At 46.0% G+C, this 19,962-nt stretch overlaps 1 protein-coding gene across 14 annotated transcripts in view; it reads right to left on the reverse strand.

Annotated features, from left to right (window-relative positions):
- Positions 1–9,529, reverse strand: part of LOC105704847 (argininosuccinate lyase-like) — a 29,252-nt gene extending 19,723 nt beyond the window's left edge. For 7 of the 14 annotated variants that reach the window (XR_010340134.1, XM_064370156.1, XM_064370157.1 and 4 more), the window contains exons 1-7: positions 9,351–9,529; positions 7,895–8,078; positions 6,789–7,178; positions 6,200–6,418; positions 5,622–5,717; positions 1,728–1,805; positions 1,570–1,646 (exon numbers count right to left, since the gene is read on the reverse strand). Coding sequence is in view for 6 of the 14 variants with exons in the window: in XM_064370151.1 (XP_064226221.1) it covers positions 1,625–1,646; positions 1,728–1,805; positions 5,620–5,717; positions 6,335–6,418; positions 6,789–6,854 (348 nt within the window). In the remaining 8 variants the exon portion in view is untranslated. Of the gene's footprint in view, positions 1–1,569; positions 1,647–1,727; positions 1,806–5,619; positions 5,718–6,199; positions 6,419–6,788; positions 7,179–7,894; positions 8,079–9,350 lie in introns of all 14 variants that reach the window. The other 7 variants (XM_064370151.1, XM_064370150.1, XM_064370149.1 and 4 more) reach the window with 4 other exon arrangements.
- Between the last annotated feature and the right edge of the window lie 10,433 nt (positions 9,530–19,962).

Here is a 19,962-nt window from a genome sequence, read left to right on the forward strand (position 1 = left end):
ACGATCTTGGTTCACTGCAGCCTTGGCCTCATGGGTTCAAGCAATTCTTCTGCCTCAGCCTCCTGAGTAGCTGGGATTATAAGTACCTGCCCCCACTCCTGGACAAGTTTTGTATTCTTAGCAGAGACGGGGTTTCACCATCTCTACAGGCCAGTGCTAGAATTTCAGAAGTGAGCAACAGTGTCCTGCCCAATTTATTCATTTAAAGTTTACACTTTAATGTACAACCATCACCACAACCAGCCTGACCATACAACAGTGGGAGGAGACTAGAGAGAAGCTGGGCTGGGGGACAGAAGTGAGGCACAGGGCAGGGGACTGGCTCCCCAACACTCAACCACAAAGTCATGCTCACTGGTGGCATCCATGCTGAGAGCAACAGCCCCAAAGTTGAGTTCTGGGGGTTGGGCGGAAGCGGGGCTGGGCTGGAGCACAGGGAGTAGCCTCCTCTCCCCTAACTAGGTTGCCTGGCCCCCTCCCCATGGAAAAAGGATCAGGGTGGTGGGGTGGGAGCTGGGGGGAGGGATATTTGCACAGTCCCAAGATGGAGGTAGGAGCCCTGAGTCTCTCAGTACCAGGCACCCCTGCCATGGGTGACCCCTAGCCTGGAGAAGCTCAGTGCCCATAGGCAATGAATGATGGTTTCACCAGGGGCCACAGGCCCCTTCCCTCTGGTGTGTCTGCATGTCCTGGTGGGTGCTGAGGGTGAATCTCCCTAGGGAGGAGGGGCAGGGTATCACCTGCTCAGAGCAGCTCTCTGTCCATACCCAGGAGATTGCCCGAAATGGCCCTGCTGCAGGGACAGGGATTCATGGTGACCAGTGCTCCTGGCAGGCAGCCCTGACAGACACACACACACACATAAATGCACACACACACACACACACAGAGAACCAAATTTTGGGTGTTTCTGGCCAAGTCTCACCCCAGGAGCCCCATAGCTCAGGCCCAGTCCGTGGTTCACACGGCCTCACTTCCGGCCTCTTTTTCCCTTGAGAGCAATTTGTCCCTGGGAGATCCTGTATCCCTCATTCAGGTGCAGTGCCCGAATTGGCCCTGCTGCAGGGACAGGGATTCATGGTGACCAGTGCTCCTGGCAGGCAGCCCTGACAGACACACACACACACATAAATGCGCACACACACACACACACAGAGAACCAAGTCCTAGTTGCCAGAGCAACTGCCTGGAGCTCAGCCCCTTCCGTGGCCCAGTTGCCTTGGGTACACAACACTTGTCCCCAAGTGTCCCCAGAACACTTCTCTCCAAGCACCGAGTCACCTTGGGTGCAGGACCCTTGTCTCCTGATACATGTCCCCATATGTCAGGCTGAGGGCAGTGGGCTGGACTCACTAGGAGCCTTGCTGGAGAGCTCTGGCCCTGCTCAGACACATTCACTGGCTTGGACGTCCCCACCTTAGCAAGAGCTGGGGCTCCATGCAGGGTCCCCCTCTGAGCAGATAACCTGATTTTCTATCCCTCTCTGCCCTTCCCAGCTCATGTGTGAATCCCTAAGGGTATGCAGCAGCCACCCCCACCAGGCCCTTGGAGCACTGGAGCCTCACTCACCTCCCCAGGATGGGACACAGATCCACTTCCACACCTCCAGCAGCTGCTCAGAGTCTCAGGTCAGCACTACAGCATGACTGTGGGAAGCCAGGAGCAGGAGGGTCAGGGCAGCCAGGGTCCTCCCCTCCAGTACAGCCCCAGCACCTCATGCAGCTCACCTCAGAATCCAGGGGCTCCAGTGGAGGGGCTGGGCCCTCCGCTGGTGGGTGTACCCTGGGAAGAGGACGTCATGTTCCCTGTGGGAGAGGAGGAGCAGGGACTCAGGTGGAGGCCAGGGCAAGGCCTGCTGGTGACACTGGGACCCTGCAGGCCTGGGTCACCCCTGGGAAGAAGTGTTGCCCTGCAGCACTGCACCTGAATGAGGGATCCAGGATCTCCCAGGGACAAATTGCTCTCAAGCGAAAAAGAGGCCGGAAGTGAGGCCGTGTGAACCACGGACTGGGCCTGAGCTATGGGGCTCCTGGGGTGAGGCTTGGCCAGAAACACCCAAAGCCTGAGCCTCTGTCACTCAGCATCTCTGACCAGGGCTAGAACAGGGGAGGAGGCCCGTGTCAGGTATGACTTGGCCATGAGAGAGGTTTCGTTTGAGCTGCTCCGAGCAGATGGGATGCCCTGCCCCTCGTTCAAGTAGGCAGGGCAGAGTGCTATGAGTGATGCCCCTGTTTTCTTGTTGTTTTGTCTTTGTTTTTAGAGACAGGGTCTTGTTCTGTTGCCCAGGCTGGAGTACAGTAGCACGATCACAGGTCACTGCTGCGTCGATCTCTTGGGCTCAAGGATCCTTCTGCCTCAGACTCCTGAGTAACTTGGACTACAGGGACATGCCACCATGCCTGGCTAATTTTTAAGTTTTTGTAAAGATGGGGTCTTGCTACGTTGACCATATTGGTCGGAAACTCCTGGGTTCCAGCAATCCTCCTGCCTTGCCCTCCCAGAGGGCTGGGATTACAAATGTGAGCTACCACACCTGGCCTGGTTTTTTGGTTGTTGTTGTTATTGTTGGTTTTGGGACAGAGTTTCACTCTTTGTGCCCAGGCTCGGGTACAATGGCACAGTCTTGGCTCACTACAACCTCTGCCTCCTGGGTTCAAGAGATTCTCCTGCCTCAGCCTCCCAAGTAGCTGGCATTACAGGCACCTGCCACCATGCCTGGCTAATTGTTTGTATTTTTAGTAGAGATGGGATTTCACCATGTTGGCCAGGCTGGTCTCGAACTCCTAATCTCAGGTGATCCACCCACCTCCGCCTCCAAAGTGCTGGGATTACAGGTGTCAGCCACCACACCTGGCCTGTTGTTGTTCTAAATAAACCAGCTTTACTGAGACATCATTCACATACAATTCACCCATTTAAAGTTTACCCTTTAGTGTACAACCATCACCACAACCAATTTCAGAACATTTTCATCACCCCGTAAAGTAATTCTGTACTCGGCCAAGCATGGTGGCTTGAGCCTGTAATCCCAGCATTTTGGGAGGCCAAGGTGGGTGGATCATGAGGTCAGGAGATTGACACTATCCTGGCTAACATGGTGAAACCCCGTCACTACCAAAAATATAAAAAATTGGCAGGGTGTGGTGGCTCACGCCTGTAATCCCGGTGCTTAGGGAGGTCAAGAGGGAAGGATCATTTGAGGCTGGGAGTTCAAGACCAGCCTAAGCCACAGAGCAAGACCCAGTTTGTATAAAAAAAATTTAAAAACTTGCTACTGTGGTCCTAGGTACTCAGAAAGCTGAGGTGGGAGAGTTATTTGAGTCCAGAAGTTTGAGTCCTCAGTGAGCTATTACCAAGCCACTGCACTCCAGCCTAAGTGAGAGAGCAAGACTTCATCTCTAAAGACAACTTGAAAAGTTAAAAATTTAGGCTGGGCGCAGTGGTTCATGCCTGTAACCCCAGCACTTTGCGAGGCAGAGGCAGGAGGACAGGAGTTTGAGATCAGTCTGGGCAACATAGTGAAACCCCATTTCTACGAAAATTACAAACAAAAGTTAGCTGGGTGTGCTGGCACATGCCTGTAATCCCAGCTACTTGGAGGCTGAAGTAGGAGAATTGCTTGAACCCAGGAGGCAGAGGTTGTAGTGAGCCAAGACCATGCCACTGCACTACAGCCTGGGCAACAGTGCAAGACTTCATCCTAAAAAAAAAAGAATTAAATTAGGACGGGCACAGTGACTTCTGCCTGTAATCCTAGCACTTTGGCAGGCCAAGGTGGGCCGATCACCTGAGCTGGAGTTCAAGACCACTCTGCCAACATGGCAAAACCCATCTCAGCCAAAAAACATACAAAAATTAGCTGGACGTGGTGGTGGCACACACCTGTAATCCCAGCTACCTGGGAGGCTGAGACTAAGAATCGCTTGAACGTGGGAGGCAGAGTTTGCTGTTAGCCAAGATCGCACCACTGCACTCCAGACTAGGTGACAAAGTGAGACCTTGTCTCAAAAAAAAAAAAAAAAAATTAAAGAAACCCTGAACTCCTGTAATCCCAGCATTTTGGGAGGCCAAGGTAGGTGGATTACTTGAGGTCAGGAGTTCATGACTAGCCTGGCCAACATGGTGAAACCCTGTCTCTACTAAAAATACAAAAAATTAGCCTGGTGGCAGGTACCTATAGTCCCAGCTACTCGGGAAACTGAAGCAGGAGAATCACTTGAACCCAAAAGGCAGTGGTTGTAGTGAGCTGGCATCACTCCATTGTACTCCAGCTTGGGCAACAGATCAAGACTGTCTCAAAAAGAAACTCTGAATTCAGTAGTAGACACTCCCTGTTCCTCCTAGCAGCCCCACCCCACCTCTAGGGTGACAATTCATGTCCCTTGCTTCCCTCCAGGTGTGTAAAATAAGGGTCTTAGGGAGTTGAGGAAAAGGAGGGGTCTCTGACAACACATGGAGACTCCTCAGCAGCTCCTCCTCCAGGTCTGCAAGGAACATATCCAGACCTAAAGACACCAGGTCCCAGAAGCCAGCCTGGGATGAGGCCAGCAGGACACAGCCTCTGGCTCTGTCTTTTGTCACATGGGCTGGGTGGAGACACAGAATATGGGAGACGTGGGGCACAGGCAGGGTGGAGAGTGACTCTGGCTTCTCCAGGCACAGCCAAGCTAGTGCCTTAGCTTCCTGCCCTCAAATCTGCAAAGGGTGAGTTTTCTTTCTTTTTATTTTATTTTGAGATGAAGACTTGCTCTGTCACCCAGGCTGGAATGCAGTGGTGTGATCTCGGCTCACTGCAACCTGTCTCTTGGGTTCAAGCAATTCTCCTGCCCCAGGCGGTGGTGTGCACCAGGTGTGCTGAGTGCAACCCAACTACTCAGCAGGGTTTGAATTCCTTCAGGCGCATACCACCACGTCTAACTAATTTTTGTATTTTTAGTAGGGACAGAGTTTTACCATGTTGGCCAGGCTGGTCTCGAACTCCTGACCTCAGGTGATCCACCTGAGGTCAGCTCTACTGAGGCAGGAGAGTACCTTGGTTTCCGAGGTTCAGATAGAGAACAGGACATGGTATCAGGTCAAGGATGACACCCTTGCTCCCCTCCTGACTTGGACATGGTTAGCAGAGAAGTGGGGCTGACGTCTGGGCCACTTTTGCCTCCTCTGCATCTGCTGTCTCTGACTTTGTGGCATTTTTGTAACTAATTTTTATATTTTTGTGACTAATTTTTGTATTTTTAGTAGAGACAGAGTTTCACCATGTTGGCCAGGCTGGTCTCGAACTCATGACCTCAGGTGATCTACCTGAGGTCACCTCTACTGAGGCAGGAGAGTACTTTGGTTTCCAAGGTACTCCCAAAGTGCTGGGATTACAGTCATGAGCCACCACACCAGGCCCCACAAAGAGTGACTCTTCCCTGCCTGCTGAGCTAGACTGGCATGGGAGTATTGGGGCCTGCAGGAAATGCCCCATTCCTGGCTGCTCTGCCTCGATCCTGGAGTTCTGCAATACCCGTGTCCCCCAGGGCCTGGCACCCCCACCCTGTTCACCCCTGTCACCTAGTCTGCCATTCAGGCTGCCATCACACCTCTCTGCCCCCTTGGTGTCCCTTGGGAACTCACACCTCTGTCGGATCCACCATGGTCCTGATGAGATCCCAGAGGTGGCCGGAGAGCATGGAGCAGGTCTGCCGCATCCACAGCCTGAGGTCCGTGACCACCTGTGCCAGGAGGAGGTGGTGCTCAGGGAGGCCGACGAGCTGATTCCCTGGGGAGCCAGGACCCTGCTGAGCTCTAACTGCCCCCTGGGCTCCCCAAGGTTGGGACAGCACGGAGCAGGGGGGTAGAGGGGCTAGAGGTACCTGGTCATTCTGGCTGCATCCCGTGTGCAGCTTCCCAGCAATTTCGCCAATGAGCTCTTGGAGGTGAAGGGAGGCCCAGGGTCACAGTCTATATGCCCAGAGGAGTCAATCCAGGCAGGGCAGCATTCATCAGCCCTGCCAACCTCCCTCCCTACCCCAGGGCCCCAGATCTTGCCAAAATCTCTCACCATTTCTGCTGAGACCTTTTTTTAAAACAAATATTTTTTTGTAGTTATAGAACCTCGTTATATTGCCCAGGCTGGTCTCGAATCCTTGGCCTCAAGTGATCCTCCCACCTTAGCCCTCCAAAGTTCTAGGATTATAGTCATAAGCCACTGCACCTGGCCATGTTCTGAGGTCTCAGCTGTTGTCTGCCAGTGGTGAAGTAAACAGAACGATAGTGCTAATGCTCAAAGTGGTCCAGAGCCAGGTGGAGACGGGAGGCCAGGAAAGTGGTGGGGCTGCAGGGGTCGTACCTTCAGGTGGCGTTCATTGGCTGTGTGGAGGTCTTCATCATTGGGTTTGAGTTTGAAGGTGCCCAGGGCCCACTCCTCAGTCACCTATAGTGGGTGACAGCAATGCTGGAGGTCAGGTGAGCAGGTATCAGCAGTCAAGAGAGCCCCTGCCCTGGTCCCACTCTATCCCTCATGGCTGACTGTCCCTCTCAAGGAGCTGAGTCCTGGAAGCCCATTCCGGGAGGGGACATCTCAGGCCCAGCACACCTTCACTTATGAGCCATGTGGGCATGAGGTGTCATTAAAGGATGGAGAGAAGCAGTCATCAAGGCACACACTTAAGCAGCACTTGAGTATATAATTAGTTCAACATGAAACCACAGACTGGGAACACTGTACTATTTGCTTAGGGATTTGGTGGGAGCCTGGGGCCACAGGGAGGTGCCTCGGGTGAAGCTTGGGCCACAGGGAGTACCTGGTAAGCTGCCTGTTCCTTGAGCGCGATGTGTACCAAGGGGAGCTGGAGTGAGGGCAGCTCCATGGGGAAGGGACAGGATTGCCACCCTGAGCTGTGTGACCTTAGGCAAGACCCCTCTTCTCCAGGCAAGGTCAACCACACAGGTGATTTCGGGAGCTAGTGCCTATACAGACAGTCTGGATTTTAGCTTCATGGGTGGATGAGAACATTTTTCCTGAAGAGCCTTCCAAAGAGGGAACAAACAGAGCCACGCTGGGCCCCGCTGAGAAAGGATCCTACCAGAAGCCCTCACCACTGTCTTGCTCCATGCCGGTGGTGATGGTGATGTCATGGATGTAGGTGGTGGGTGTCACATGCAGAAGCATAGACTGCTGCAGTCCCGCAGAGCTGAAAAAGTCAAAGTCTGTTTTCTGGACAAAGTAACCCTTGGGATTCCTAGGATGGGAAGACTGTGGTTCACTGGGCCCTTGCCCTGGGCCCTTTGACCTCAGCTTGCATGTCTCTATGGCCTCCCCAGATCCAGGGCCTCCAATCTTCAAAGACTATCCTATCCCTAGCAGGAAAACCACAGGGTGGGGCAGGAAGGTAGGGGCAGGCAGTGGAGGCAGGATGGTACCCACTTGGAGGTGTTGGTCATGTAGTGGATGGTCCCTCGTGGTAGGGTGGAGGGGGTGAGTGTGTTGTTGATGGTGACAGTGACGTGGAGTTGGGAGGGCAGGGGCCCCACCTGAACCAGCCTGCTGACATTGGCCTTGAAGGGGAGGTAGTCCCCCATGCTCTACTGTGCCAATCCCATTCACCCACTGCAGACATAGGAGATATGGGGAGGGGACGGCAGGTCAGGGCATGAGGAGGGTTCCTGCTATGGGGTACTCCCTCACAACCTGCAGCATGGGGTTCAGAGGCCTGACAGCTACATGGGAGGAATGGCATCCCAGTGGGGTAGATCAGGTCACCTATCCCCCTCCACAGGGCACAGCCCCCAGGGCAGGGCCCCCCACCATCTCACCCCAGGAGACAGGCTGTGGCTGGCAGCTGGGGGTCCCATGCTGTTCAACAGCCATGCCCACCCACCTGCCCTACCTGCTCCTGGCCACACTGACCATGAAGGCATAGGAGTGGGCACTGTCAATCCTCAGCACCACTTGTGTGCAGGTCCTTGGTCCACCGCTCTAGCAGGGTCACCTCAATTTCATACCACACCCAGCCGACAAAATGCTGCAGCCACGAGTCTTGGCCAATGTCCTTGAAGCTGGAGGGAACCGGCATGTCCAGGGTGGGGTCCGACTGTGGAAAGAAGGGCCTGGCTCAGCTCCTAGGCCCCCAAGGTGATCCGGGACCAGCGTGCTTCACAGTTGTGCCCCCAGGCCTAGCACAAGCCCTGACACATAGCAGGACTCTTGGTGGAACAGACAGATAATTTGTAGGTAACAGGTCAACTGCCAGGGCAGTTTTTGCACCTGAGCCAGTGGGGCCAGGGGTTCCTCCTCGGAATGGATGGGGCCCAGTATCCCCTGAGACAGGGGTGAGCCCAGGGCCACATCCCAGCCCCAGGCAAGAAGGTTCAGATCCATGACTAAGAGGCAGATGATCCATTGCCTGTCAGGGAGGAAGGCTGGCTGGGGGATGGGGGGGCTTTGCTTAGCACACTGTGAGTGGGGCTCATGCTGGCACCCAGCCTTCTCCTCTCTTCCTCCTATACTGAATGCCACAAATTCAGAGAAAGAGGATGCAGAGAAAGCAAAAGCGGCCCAGACGTCAGCCCCACTTCTCTGCTGACCACATCCAAGTCAGGAGGGGAACAGGGGTGGCGTCCTTGACTTGATATCATGTCCTGTCCTCTATCTGAACCTTGAAAACCAAGGTACTCTCCTGCCTCAGTAGAGCTGAGCTCAGGATGTCTAAACTGTCTCCTCTCTTGGATCCCCAGACCCAGCTCTGTGCAGCGCATGCCACTCTGGTCAGCTGAGTTTTTGAGTGGCTAATACCCGTAATCAGTGCTTTGGGAGATCAATGTAAGAGGTGAGAGGATGGCTTGAGGCCAAGAATTCGAGACCAGCCTGGGAAACGTAGTGAGACCCTGTATACTGAAAAAAAAAAAAAGGTTTTTTTTGTGTGTGTGTCTGTTGTGTGTGGTTTGTTTTTAATTAGCCAGGCATGGGGGACCCAGCTAACCTGCAATGCTTGCTAGAATATAGCTTGGCCTCTGAAGATAGGATTGCGCCACTGCGCTTCAGCCTGGGCGACAGAGCCAAACCAAGTATCAAAAAATTGTTAAACATTAAAAATAAACATTAAAAAGGACACTGCCTGGGCTCAGCTTTTGCCTCCAGAGGGGGCTCGGCAGGGCCACTTCCTCCCTCTTCTGCCTTCTTTGCCCCGGACCTCCCAGGTCCCCCTGTCCCCTAAACCCACGCCCCCAAGCCCGTTGACCTTTAACCCTCCTCCAGGCCCCCCAACTCCGGGGCGCCCAGGGGAAGGAGCCTGCACGGGGCTCGGATTCCCCCACTTCCTTCGCCGGGCTTCCGGGCACCTCCTGGCTCTGCCCCGAGCCCTCACCTCCCGCAGCAGCTGCAGCTACCACTGTTCCTGAAGTCCTGGCGCCCGTGGTCGGGAAAGTCGGCGTGGAAGCTCCAGAGGCTGTCCAGCAACTTGTGCTCCCGCGACGGGCTCTCCCGGGGTTACGGCATGCCGCCTTGAAGCACCTGCGCGCAGCCCCACAACAGCGGCCAGAGCACCGCCTACGCCACTGTCTGCCCCGGGGCCACGCTCCCGTCTCTGCTGCTCAGCTGCGGGCTGCGGGGCTAAGAGCAGTGCGGGAGGAGCCTGGAGAGCGGGTCGCGTGACGTGCTGAAGCCGTCGGAGCCATGTTGTTTGAGGGCGAGTGCCCGTCCTAGAGAGGCTGGGCGGGGCCAGGCGCTGCCCAGTGGGGCCGGCAGCTGAGAACCCCGGCCCAAGCTGGACGATCCAGGGGCAGGCCAGGACAGAACCCCTGAGACATGTGGGATTCCTCTGTTTTTCTTTTTTTTTTTTTGAAATGGAGTCTCACTCTGTCACCCAGGCTGGAGTGCAGTGGCAAAGAATCACTGCAACCTCTGCCTCCCGGGTTCAAGCGATTCTCCTGCTTCAGCCTCCCAAGTAGCTGGGATTACAGGCTCCCGCCACCACGCCTGGTTAATTTTTGTATTTTTAGTAGAGATGAGGTTTCACCATATTGGTCAGGCTGGTCTCAAACTCCTGACCTCAGGTGATCCACCTGGCTCCACCTCTCAAAGTGTTGGGATGACAGGCATGAGCCACTGTGTGCAAACTTTATTGCAGTTTTAATTTTAATTTCTCTGATGATTGGTGATGTTGAGCAATTTTTCATATGTTTGGTGGCCACTTGTATGTCTTCTCTTGAGAAAAGTCTGTTCACATCCTTTGTACTTTTTTAATGGGGTTGTTTATTCTGTGTTGTAGTTGAGTTGTTTGTGTTCTTTGTAGATTCTGGATATTAGTCCTCCGTCAGATGCAAAGTTTGCAAATATTTTGTTCCTATTATGCAGTTTGCCTATTTACTCTGTTGACTATTTCTTTTACTGTACTCTTTAGTTTAAGTCCCCTTTGTGTATATTTTGTTCATTGCATTTGCTTTTGAGGTCTAAGTCATGAATTATTTGTCTAGGCCAATGTCTAGAAGAGTTTTTTCTAAATTTTCTTCTGGGTATTTATAGCTTCTGGTCTTTTATTTAAGTTATTAATGCATCTTGAATGAAAGTTTGTGTATGGGGAGAGATGAAGATTGTTTCATTCTTTTGCCTAGTTAATTTTTCCAGTAACATTTATTGAATAGAATGCCCTCTCCCATTGTTTACTTTTGCCAACTTTGTCAAAGATCACTTGATTGAAGGCATGTGGCTTTATTACTTATTCTTTATTCTTTTTTCTTTTACAATTTTCTCTCTCTTTTTTAGCTGTATCTTTGCTAGCAATGGATTCTCTATTCCATTCCATTAACCTATCTGTATGTTTTTGTACCAATGCCATACAGTTTTATTTAGTATAGCATTATAGTGTAAGTTGAAGTCAGATATATGATGCCTCTGGCTTAGTTCTTTTTGCCTAAGATTGCTTTGGCTCTTTGGATGCTTTTTTTGGTTCCATATTATATTTAGGATTGTTTTTTTTTTTTTCCTGTGAAAAATGACTTTGGTAATTTGGTAGGAAATGTTTTGAATCTGTAAATTGCTTGATTGCTTTGATTAATATGGTCTTTGTAATATTGATTCTTCCAATCCAAAAGTTCCATAAATTTTTGGAATAGTTTCAGTAAGATTGGTATTAGCCCTTCTTTGTACTTCTGGCAAAATTTGGCTGTTAACTCATCTGTTCTTTTTGTTTGTTTGTTTGAAAATGTTTCGTTACTCAGTCAATTTTATTACTTGTTATTGGTCTATTTAAGATACTATTTTTTTCTGGTTCAGTCTTAGGAAGTTGTTATGTTTCCAGCAATTTATCCATTTTACTTTTTCTTTTAAGTAATGTAAGTGGATTCATACAGTATTTTTCTTTTTTCGACCGGCTTATTAAATTTAACATAATATCATCAAGATTTATCCTTGTGATAAATGTTAGAAGATTTCTTTAAAGCTTGAATAATATTCCATATTTTTTATGTTCCAAATTATATGTATCCATTCATTTAGTGAGGGAAGCTTGGGTTGCTTTTGCCTATTGGCTTTTGTGAATAGTGCCATAACAAATGGTGTTAATAACTCATTTGGCCATATATGTGAGAGTTTTTATTTGTGTTGTATTCTGTTTTATTGATGTAGGGTTTTACTTTTATGCCAGTACCAAAGTGCTTTGATTACCCTACCTTCATTTTGTATTTTGAAATCATTAAGCATCACACCTCCAATATTGTTTTTCTTTTTTAAACGGTCAAGCTCTTTGTTGTTTCTTGATATTCCATATTATTTGAGGGTTGTTTTTCTATTTTGGGAAAAGTGAAATTTGGAGTCTGAAAGGGATTGTATTGAATGTGTAGATAGATCACTTTGGACAGTATGACCATCTTCACAGTATTAAGTCTTCCAAGCTTTAAGCAAGAACATGCTTAAGAGTATATTGTTTAATTTTCATATTTTGTGAAATTTTTTGATTTTCTTCTGTTAGTGAATTTTAGTTTCATTCAGTTTTAGCCAAAAATAATAGTGTGTAAGATTCAAGTTTTAAAAATTTATTAAGACTTGTGAGATAACAGGTGTTGTATTCAGGAGAATTTTCTTATGAGCTACTGGAAAGATTGTGTATTCTGCTATTGTGTGGTGTGTTCTGCATATGTCTTTTAGGTGTAATTGTTTTATAGTGCTTTCACATCCTTGTTTCCTTATTAATGTTCTGTCATGTTTTATTATTCATTAGTAAAAGTATTAAAGTATTCTCCCATTATTATGTTACTTCATTTCTGTCAATGCTTGCTTTACATATTTGGGAACCCTGAGAGGAGATATAAATAGTTTCCTAGTGAATGAACTATTTTATTATAATTTAATGTCCATGTTTGTCTCTTGTTGAGTTTTGACTTAAACTACATTTTATTAAATATGACAGCGTTTGACTTAATGTAGTTAGTTCTCCACCTCTCATGTGGTTAACATTTGCATGGAATGTTTTTTCAATCCTGCCACTTCAGTCTATTTTCATCATTAGATCTGAGGTGAGTCTCCTGGAGACATGACACACATGGATTTTGTTGCCTAAATTTAAAAATAGATCCTTTATTTATCATTTCCCTTTTGACTGGAAAGTTCAGTCCATGAATATTTTAGTACTTTACTGAAAGGAAATGACTTACAATTACCATTTTATTGTTTTATTTGGCTCTTGTAGCTATTTGTCCCTATTTACTTTGTATTCCTTTGTGTCTTGTGGATATATGTAGTGGCATACTTTGCTTATTTTCTTTTCTGTATCTGCATTTTCTTTATGGTTACCATTTAAATTAGATTGAATCCCTTAAAGTTACAACTGCATGTTTTAAACTGGTAACAACTTGCACTCAGTTGCATGTGAAACATCTTGTTTATTTTATCTGCCCTTGACTTATAATATCACTAAATATATCATAAATTTATGGCTGCTTTAGTTTTCATGTCTCTCAAATTTTAAAGCACAATTGTTTTCTGCCTAATAAGTATAATGCTACAAAGTTTTACTTTTGTGTACAGGTGGAACCCATATCAATGTGAAGAATATGGCAAAGCCTTTAACAGGTTCTCAAACCTTACTCAAAATAAGATAATTCACACTGGAGAGAAATCCTACAAATATGAAGAATGTAGCAAGGCCTTTAATCAGTGCTCACCCTTTATTGGACATAAGGTAATTCATTCTGGAGAGAAACCTTACAAATATGAAGAATGTGGCAAAGCATTCAACCAGGTCTCACATCTCACTAGACACAAGATAACTCATACTGGAAGGAAACCCTATGCGTACGAAAATGTGGCAAAACTTTTAATCTCAACATGATAACAAGGAGAGAAATCCTACAATCATGAAGAATGTGAAAAAAACTTTTATGCATCACTTCATCCTTACTAAACATGGGAGAATTCATACTGGAGAGAAATGCTACAAATGTGAAGAATGTGGGAAAAACTTTACCAGAGATACCATCTTATTGGACACAAGATAATTTATACTGGAGAGCAACCCTACAAATGAGAAAATTGTGGCAAAGCCTTTAACTGGTTCTCAAACCTTACTAAACATAAGAGAATTCATTTGGAGAAAAACCCTAGAAATGTGAAGAATATGGTAAGTCTTTGATCAATGTTCAATCCTTACTGAATGTAAGATTATTCATGATAGAGAACCCCTACAATTATAAGGAATGTAGCAAAGGTTTCAATTTGTGCTTAACTTTTAATGTAAGTGAATTCATTCTGGAGAGAAACCCTACCAAGGTATGGAATGTGGCCGAATCATTAATGAATGCTGACATCACAATCTACATCAGTAATTTAATACTAAATAAAAGTGGTAGAAATGTAATGACTGTTGAAGAATCCTTCACAAAATATAACCCTTAAAGGGTACATGATTGTTTTATTGAAGATAAACATTACAAATATAAAGAAAGGCACAATACTTTACCTATATCACAGATTTTACTGTACAGTGGAAAATTTATACTAAAAGGAAACTCTACACGGGTACCTCAAACTTTATATTGGGGAGAAACCCTATGGATGTAATTAATGCGGAACAACTTTTATTTCATACACATACCTTAGAAAACACTGGAGAGTTTCTACTAGAGTATATTATACAGATTTAGGAAATGTGAAAAAGTAAATTAGAAATCAAGCCCAAGTAACCGTCATAGATTGACAGTAAAAAGCACTAAGACAGTGACAGTTTGAGACATTACTCTTAATCAGGGTTGATTATAGAGAATACTTTAAAATAATTTGCTTACTTATATGTAAGTTTAAATGGAGAAAGAAATTAATTTTCTCTTTTTTTGGACAATTATAATTACGTTCAAATTATCCTTTTTGGAATTGAAATAATTTTAGTTATTTTGTAAAGCAAATATTTTTACAAATTAAACTTACAAATTTCTTGATGTTGTATTTTCATTTCTAGTGCTTATGTGACAGCACGTGGTTAATAGTTTCTGCATCAGAGCTCTGAGCCATCTTTCTCTATTAGGTTGGTACCATTAATACACTTTTCTTTTTTTATTGCATTTTAGGTTTGGGGGTACATGTGAAGAATGTGCAAGATTGTTGCATAGGTACACACATGGCAGTGTGATTTGCTGCCTTCCTCCCCATCACCTATATCTGGCATTTCTCCCCATGCTATCTCTCCCCAACTCCCCACCCCGCACTGTCCCTCACCTATTTCCCCCCAACAAATCCCAGTGTGTGATACTCACTTGAATGTAAGATGCATAAAGAAAATCTAAGTGGAGAGGCCCTTTATAACAGTGTTGTAAGTGACTCATGAGGTATTTTTTCAGGGTAATATTATTCTGCATTGTAGTAGAAAAGAAGCAGTTTGAATCTTAGAAGTAAATTGTTTTACTAGTTACACATTAAAATAATGAAATGCAATGGAGCTTAAAATGCTTTTTGAGATAATGTTTGAACTTAACTTATTTTAATGGAATAAAATTGTTTTTACTGTGTTAAGACTGTTTTCCATTGAATGAAATGCATCCTACCACCAACATTAACCTATCCCACCTTACCCACATGTTGTAGGTAACTGATGGTAGAAATATACTATTGAATAGCATGGTGAAGAATAACATAGTACAATGACATCTTTCATAATCCCTTTTCCCAGTGGAATTATTTTTTACCAGAGGTAATATTTTTATTAGTTTTTGTAACTACAAGATCATTATGATGGTCATAGTAAAGATTATATAAGACTATAATAAAATATATTCACATATTTTCAAATTCTGAATGATTTTTAAATATTTTTTACTTTACATTTTTCTGAGTGTGCCCCCACTAGTCTGCAAAACACAGATTTTTGTTTTGGTTTGCATGGGTTTATATATACAAACATGCCACTTTACAGATAAACTTCAGGTGTAAGAGTTTGTGGTGAATGTAATTACATTTGTGTATGAGTGTGCCTATTTTGAGAAGCAAAGACAAACCTTAGATCAATACAGATAATTTTTGAAAGTGTTGATCATTTACTAGGCAGATCAAACTTAATGGTTCTAAAAGCAAAATTATTTTCTCTTCTTTTTAATGAATTCATTTATCTAAAACCTTATGGCCCCTTGGCTCAGAATTTCCATGGAAATGGTCTGTCTTTTTCTTGCCTGTTTCTTATGGTGGACCTAATATATAATTTTCTCATTTCAAGGTTTACAAAGCATTCTTTATATGATGTCCTATGGGATTACAAGAATGACGTTTATGATATTGAAGAGTGCTCAGAAAATAACTTTTAGATCTTAGTGTTTCTACAGTTAGTGATTTCAGTTACAGTCCATTGTTTTTCTTTTAATTGGAGAACTTCATTTAAGCCACATTTTCTTTCATGATTGTTCTTTTTGTAATGGACATAATCAAGTTTATTGAGCTAATTTGTTTATTAAACAATAGGAGCCTTTATACATCATGAGGCTGTTTTGGCACATAAATGAACACACACAAGGCAGTGCTAGCTGTGCAACAGTAGCTCCGGAATTAGCAGTAAATATCCAGAACCCAGGGGCTGTCATCTTTGTTTATTGAATTATGCCAAGCATCTAGAAAGCTGACTTTACACACTATGCTTAAAATATGTATTGAATAAACAAATCTCAATGAGAACCTCCTCTGATATCTAAATTGGAGAGGGACTCCTGTTTCAGAACCCTGGGAAGTTTGTTAATTTTCTGTCAAGGACAAAATCCAGTAAGAAGGAATCTCAAATGTAGCTTACAAATGCAAAAACAGCTTTGCTTTCTATGTGGTGTTCCAAATGCAGAGGGACACAGGCCAATGAGTCAGAGAACTTCTTGTGCAAAAAGACAGAAAAATGTATATATAAGCAACCAGAACATCCTAAGCAGCCTTTGTACAGAGCCAGGCACTAGACATCTGCTCACTATGTCTTATGCCATTTGGTCCCTACAAGAACTCTATGAGATTCATCTTCCCACTTTGCAGAGGCACAGATTGAGAGAGCTGCTGTGATATCCTTAGTACACACCTAGTAGCTTGCTGAGTCACCAGTGCGTCTTGAAGAAGATAGACACCTACACCTGGCCCAGGAACTATGGATTGGGGTTGAGGTACTGTTAGGAGCCCAGGAAAGTAGTAAAGGAGAAGATGGCTCTACTTGGAAGTCCAGTACCAGAGGCTCATTCAGCTTCTCCCTTGTACCTGGCTGGGAGTATCTGCATGATTCTCATCTCTAGGTTTAGGGTAGACTTACTTTCATATGGAGTGGAACAAGAAGAGACATATGCTCAATGACATCACTGTGAACCACTGGCAGATTGGGGGCTGAGGCTTATACCAGGAAGCTCCTATTCTTCAGACACTTGTGCATGTGGAGGACATATGTGTCCATGGTGAAGAAGGTTCTAGGCTTCCAAAGATGTATGTGGGCCAGGCACTGTGGCTTATCCCTGTAATCCCAGCACTTTGGGAGGTCAGGGCAGATGGATCACCTGAGGTCAGGAGATCAAGACCAGCCTCGCTAACATGGTGAAAGCCTGTCTCTACTAACAATGCAAAAAATTAGCCAGTTGAAGTGGTGGGCACCTGTAATCCCAGCTACTCAGGAGGCTGAGATGGGAGACTCGCTGGAACCCAGGAGAAGGAGGTTGCAGTGAGCCAAGATTGCACCATTGCATTTTAGCCTGAGTTACAAGTGCAAAACTCCATCTGCAAAACAAACAACAACAACAAAGTCTTATGTGGAGTTGGAGAATAATTAAGCCATTAACACCTTCGAGGCATCTTCATGATACTTCGACAACTGTGGAGCAACAGCACTCACCTATATTAAAAGCTTGTATGGAGAGAATTATCCCAGTGAATCCTCATGAAATGTCCTTGTTTTAGAGTTGGGAAAACACAAGTTTTGCAATGTCAAATGTCTGCTCAACAGCACATGGGTCAGAACTGAGAACCGTAAACAGCAAGGGCTGCAAGAAATTTCCTTCAAGCTAATTGAGGCTGTATCTGCTCCTCACATGGATTGAGAGGGCCTCAAGAAGCCTCAGTTTCTATTTTAGAGACAGTGCACAAGGTAAGACAGCCTAGGAGTACCTTTTTGACTTTCAGTAACACAAGTTTTAACATTAATAGGAACCTTGCCAAGCAGCTACATTCCAGCCATGACAAGGGGGAAAATGCTGGGAGAGTCCAGGATGGGAGAAAGTTGGTTTAAAGGTTGAGAATCTGAGCAGATGACTCAGGGAAAACATATGTATTAAGCAATTGAAAGATGACTCAAAAATTTCAGTCAGAAAACTGGAAATCAACATGAGTCAACATGATTTTATTTTCCACATGGACACTATATTGGCAAAAAATTAAAGTTAACATCCAGGTGAATCTGGATTGAGAGACACAGCTATATTCAGAAATTGCTGGTGGCAATGTCCCTTCTAAAGCTCTTTTGTAAAGTGATCTGGTGATAGCTCTTACAATTTTACATATGCATATCCTTTCACTGAGTAATCTCCCAGAAGTTTATCATCTACAAGGGAATAAAACACTCAATGGGCTGAAAGATGTCCCCACCCCAAAGTTTATGTTCTAACACTGAGTGCCTCAGAATGTGACTGTATTTGGACATACAGTCTCCACAGAGGTTGTAAGTTTTGAGTTCACTGGAGTGGGCCCCAATCCAATATGACTGGAGTCCTTGTTAGAAGAGGCAGCAAGAACACAGAGATAGAAATCAGCCATCTCCAAGCCAAGGAGAGAGTTCTCAGAGAAACCATCCCAGCTAACAGCTTGTTGTTGGATTTCTAGCATCCAGAATTGTGGAAAACTAAATTTCTTCTGTTAAAGTTCTTCGGTCTGCCGTGCTGTGTATGGAAGCTCTAGTAGATGGTTACAGACTATTATGGCACGTAGAGGGTGTTTCCTGAGGAGTGGCTGAAATGGAAATAGAAGATGATAGTGTTCAGGCTCCACCTGCATTGCAAGGCTGAACTGCTGAGGAAAATGGCCTTCTTTATGGAATATTATGAAGACATGTGAGGTTGCAGCTCCAGTCCTAATGGGGCTACAAGAATGAGTTCTGTGGGATAATCAACACATAGAGTAACTTAGCCACCCTCCCTCTCTCTTTTAACCATTTTTTTGTGTAAAAACCTCCCTAGTAAGAGTGTGGGCTTTTACATCTTAAAGGTCTGGCAGGGAGGTGGAGTTGCCTGCTACAGGAAACACCTGGGGTGGATGTTAAAAACAATATAAATAGGCTGAGCATTGTGACCCATGCCTGTAATCCTAGCACTTTGGGAGCCTGAGGCAGGAAGATCACCTGACGGCGGAAGTCAAGACTAGCCTGGCTAACATGATGAAACCCCGTCTCTATTAAAAACACAAACATTAGTTGGGTGTGGTGGTTTGTGCCTGGAATCTCAGCAACCTGGGAGGCTGAGGCAGTAGAATCACTGGAACCTGGGAGGTGAAGGCTGCAGTAAGCTGAGATCAGGCCCCTGGACTCCAGGCTGGGTGACAGAGCAAGACTGTCTCCAAAACCAAAACAAAATATAAATAGTAGCAACATGCAAAGATACCCATGGGCCAGCATAAACAATGCGAAGCTATGTTCTCTCCTCTTTTTACAACTATGTGAGCGAGAGCTTGGCACCAAACCAAGTTTCTATTGGTGATGAGTAGAGGACCATTTCTTTTGGGAGGAGACTGTGGGTTACTTAGGTGTGAAAGCCCTGAAGCAATGGAGACTCCATATTTGAGTCTGAATCCTGGACCTGTCCTGATCTTGGATCTCTGTCTGAGGTGACCCCTCTGTTCCTACTGCCACCCCAGACCAGCACTGGCCAAGGTTTGTGTATTGGTGCTCCTGCTCTTTGCCGAAGGAGATGGAGTGGTTGAACCTATCACTCATTTCTACTGATCTGCATGAAGTTCTGCAAGGAGAGTGCCCAGCAGCTGGGCCAAGAGGTGTCAGTGACCTGCCTGGCTATCTCTGCAGGGGGAAAACCCAATTAGAAATTCTGTTCCCCAGATCAGGCACATAGGAGCATCTGCATAGATTTCCAGTCAGAGAGAAAACCAGATTACAGTGTGAAATCTTGGGATTCTCTTCTGAGTAGACAAACGTGTTCCCCAATGCCCAACTTATTGTGCCAGCCATGACCTGGGATATGATCCTGGCAGATCCACCAGACTCCCAACACTTGACAACCTGCTCCTGTCCAGGGAGAGAACCCTCATCTCTTTCTCCCTCAGCACATAGTGGTGGGCAGAGATATGGGGTTGCCCAGATAGGATCATAGGCGAGGTCTGCCCTGAGCCTCTCTGTGTTACCTATGGGTACCCCCTGCCAAGTGGCCTAAAGATTTGTGGATGAGAGCTGAGCCAACATCTGCATCATTGGAAAATGTCCTCACTTTGAGCCTCCACAGATGAGAGCCTCAGGAAGTCAGAAGAATGTCTTGCTGTTGAGCATG

This window comes from Aotus nancymaae, unplaced genomic scaffold, assembly GCF_030222135.1.
Source record: "Aotus nancymaae isolate 86718 unplaced genomic scaffold, 86718_ANA_hifiasm-v0.15.2.pri h1tg000102l, whole genome shotgun sequence".
Taxonomy (NCBI): Eukaryota; Metazoa; Chordata; class Mammalia; order Primates; family Aotidae; genus Aotus; species Aotus nancymaae.